We start from the raw sequence: 2,910 nt of genomic DNA, 5'->3' as shown, positions 1-2,910 counted from the left end.
CTTTTTGGGGTGAGGGATGTCACTCACGAAAGAACACCCCTCTAAACTATGGTTATTTTTTTTTTAAATAAAAAATCTTAATTAAAGCAAGAGTTCAGTATTCCCTATTTACTTTACTAACTCTTGACACTAAACTGGCAGCCTCACTCCAGCATTGTGTCCCCGGGAAAGGCAGTTGACTCGAATTTCCCACTTGGCTCGGTCCTTTCGGAGATGGACGTTAAACTTGACCATCAATGATTTATTTATAGAGGCACCAGCCATCCATGTCCAGGTTCTGTTAATATTAAACTCTGATGCCCCGCCTCTTAAACAACCTAACAGTGTTGATAGGGGGTTAAACTTATACTATTTCACCATTTTCACCTGATGTCTTTCTCTCTTATATTTCAGTTCCCTGAGTTTCGCATCAAGAAGCAGCTGATCTTGTTTGTGTCGCCAATCCTTATCCTCCTGGGCACCTTGGGGAACATGTTTTCCTTCATTGTCCTTCGTCGGAAGCCGATGAAAAAAGTATCCAGCTACGTTTATCTCGGTACAGTATGAATTTTGATGCAGTTATTAATTTCAATTTCAGTTGATTAATATTATATTCTTTAATGGTCATGGGTAAACATATCATTCTGCTTTTGACATATATATTTTATTATTTTATGTATGTATGTATGTATGTATGTATGTATGTTTGTATGTATGTATGTATGTATGTTTGTATGTATGTATCTATCTATCTATTATTGGGTATGGGTCATGTCCTTTCTCATTCTTTACGCAAAAGGTTATCCTAAGCATTTGTCTATATAGAGTGTATTATACGGAATGCATTTGTGTATGTATGTGTGTATGTGTGCGCGCATGTGTGTATGTATGTGTATGTGTGTTTGTGTGTGTAAGAGAGAGAGAGAGAGAGAGAGGGGGGGGAGAAAGAGAGAGAGAGAGAGAGAGAGAGAGAGAAGGAGAGGGAGAGAGAGAGAGAGAGAGAGAGACAGAGAGAGATTTTAAAAGAGAGAAATGAATACGTAATAAAACTCTACCTTAAGACCATTTGTATTCTAAGAAGAAGAAAAAGGAAAATGCAATAATTAGGACAGAAAAAAAGAATTATGTTTCTAGCTAATTTTCTAATTAGTATTGTCTTTTAATTATTATCCATATCTATATCGGTGCCAGCTGCTTCCATCTAAGTTTACGGAAAACGAAGACAGCGTTCACGTTTTCAGTCAAACACATCAGGTGTCTTTCTGACTGACCACTTCCATTATTAAAGAAAACCATAACTATTTATAGCTTGTCTAAAAACGGGAACGCCAAATCCGCCTCTGTGATTGATGACCTTCCACCAGCAACTGTGTCACGACGTGGTGGAATCAGACGCTCGTCAGTTTTGTTTTTGTTTTTGTTTTTTTTTGTGTTTGTTGTTGTTGTTTTTTTTTGGGGGGGAGCTTTTTGTTGCCTTTTGAAATGTTTTTTTTTTTTAATCTGTTGGGGGGGGGGGGATATGGGGTCAATGGTAATATCATAGGTCTCGTTCATTTGTGTTTATTTCAAGTAAAATAAATACACCCTTTTCTTGAATCAAAGTCGAGATATTTGCTTTGAAGGAAGTGGGGTCACTTAGTGTCAGTGGTAAAATTAAAGACAAAATGGCCTCCAAAGTTTGACAAAAAAATCCAAAGTTTTCGTGTGCTTGGAAACTGCAAATTTACATTTTTGTTTTTGCCTTTGATGAGGGTTCTTTTGTAAAATTCCCACAAAGCGTGTTTTTAAATTGACAGAAAAGGTTTGGAGCCAAAAATAAAATCGAAAAAAAAATAGTCAAACATGTGTATAAAAAAAGGTTGGGGGTTGTTTGTTTTTTCGACATAGATCTATATTATTTTGACGAGCGTCTGATTTCCCAAAAGGTTGTGAAACGTGTCTAGGAGCCTCGAGTTCTGTTTTGGGGAAACCTTTCTGAGACCTTACAGCTCTCCTTGTAGCATACGCCATCATCAATCATTTATATCCTCTCAGAAGGCGTCTATATTGGGAAAGCAATCCAATTGCACTTAGGATCTGCTCAGGTTCTTATCATGTGACTGCACCTCTGTCCGCCATATTACCTTTTGCTAGACTTCTTATTTTCCTTTGACCAAGTGGAACCCACCTCGGCGCCTCCATTTCTTTTGATCTTATCTATCTCCATCTCGTTTGTTTCAATTCATTTACCCCACTGCCTTCAGTTTGATGGCTCTAATTGTTTTAAAGTGTTGGCAAAGTCATACCATCTTGGGCTTATCGAAATATTCTTCAAGCAACCATTAATGGAAGGTTGGAGTTTCGCTTTAACACATTTGAGAAAAGAGAGCATGAAAATTATAATTCATTTAGTACTCTTTTTAAAAAATTATTATTAACAAGGGTTTTTCAACGCCCTTATCAACACTATTTAGATAATTTCGAAGGTGGACTTCAACCCTGTATTTCAAGGTTAATCTCGGCCGAGAAGGATACAACATCTCAGCAGGAAGATCATGATACTTGATAAAAACTCATCCCACATGATAGTCAAATTCAGATCTTCTGAATCGCACGTTCAAACCGTTGCAGCATAGACGCCAGTTTAGAATGGGTGTGCATGAATAAATAAGTAGCAGGATAGTGTGAAGGAATGTCGCATGGAAGAAAGGGCTTTGTTGGTGTTAACTTCCCTTGTCTGACCGGAGGAAATCTGACAACTGTTTCACCGTGATGATAGGCTTATTGGCTACAATAGCAGAAATGTGGGGAATTTGTTTTGGGGGGAGGGGTGGGAGACGGAGGGAGGGGTGGTTTTGTCGACTGTAAGACGGAAACCGGTAAAAGACTGCCTGTCTGTCTGTTTGTCTGTCTGTCTGTCTGTCTGTCTGTCTGTCTGTCTGTCTGTCTGTC

General features: G+C 38.4%; 1 protein-coding gene across 1 annotated transcript in view; it reads left to right on the top strand.

Annotated features, from left to right (window-relative positions):
- LOC101859894 (FMRFamide receptor) overlaps nucleotides 1-2,910 on the top strand; it is a 17,755-nt gene that overhangs the window by 3,033 nt on the left and 11,812 nt on the right. Inside the window, exon 2 of the mRNA XM_005109557.3 lies at nucleotides 334-535. Coding sequence (XP_005109614.3) covers nucleotides 334-535 — 202 coding nt within the window. The remainder of the gene's footprint in view (nucleotides 1-333; nucleotides 536-2,910) is intronic.

The sequence above is a fragment of the Aplysia californica genome, unplaced genomic scaffold, assembly GCF_000002075.1.
Source record: "Aplysia californica isolate F4 #8 unplaced genomic scaffold, AplCal3.0 scaffold00789, whole genome shotgun sequence".
In the NCBI taxonomy this organism is placed as follows: Eukaryota; Metazoa; Mollusca; class Gastropoda; order Aplysiida; family Aplysiidae; genus Aplysia; species Aplysia californica.
Note: the sequence above shows the minus strand (reverse complement) of the source record. Positions and strands in the feature narration are given on the sequence as shown.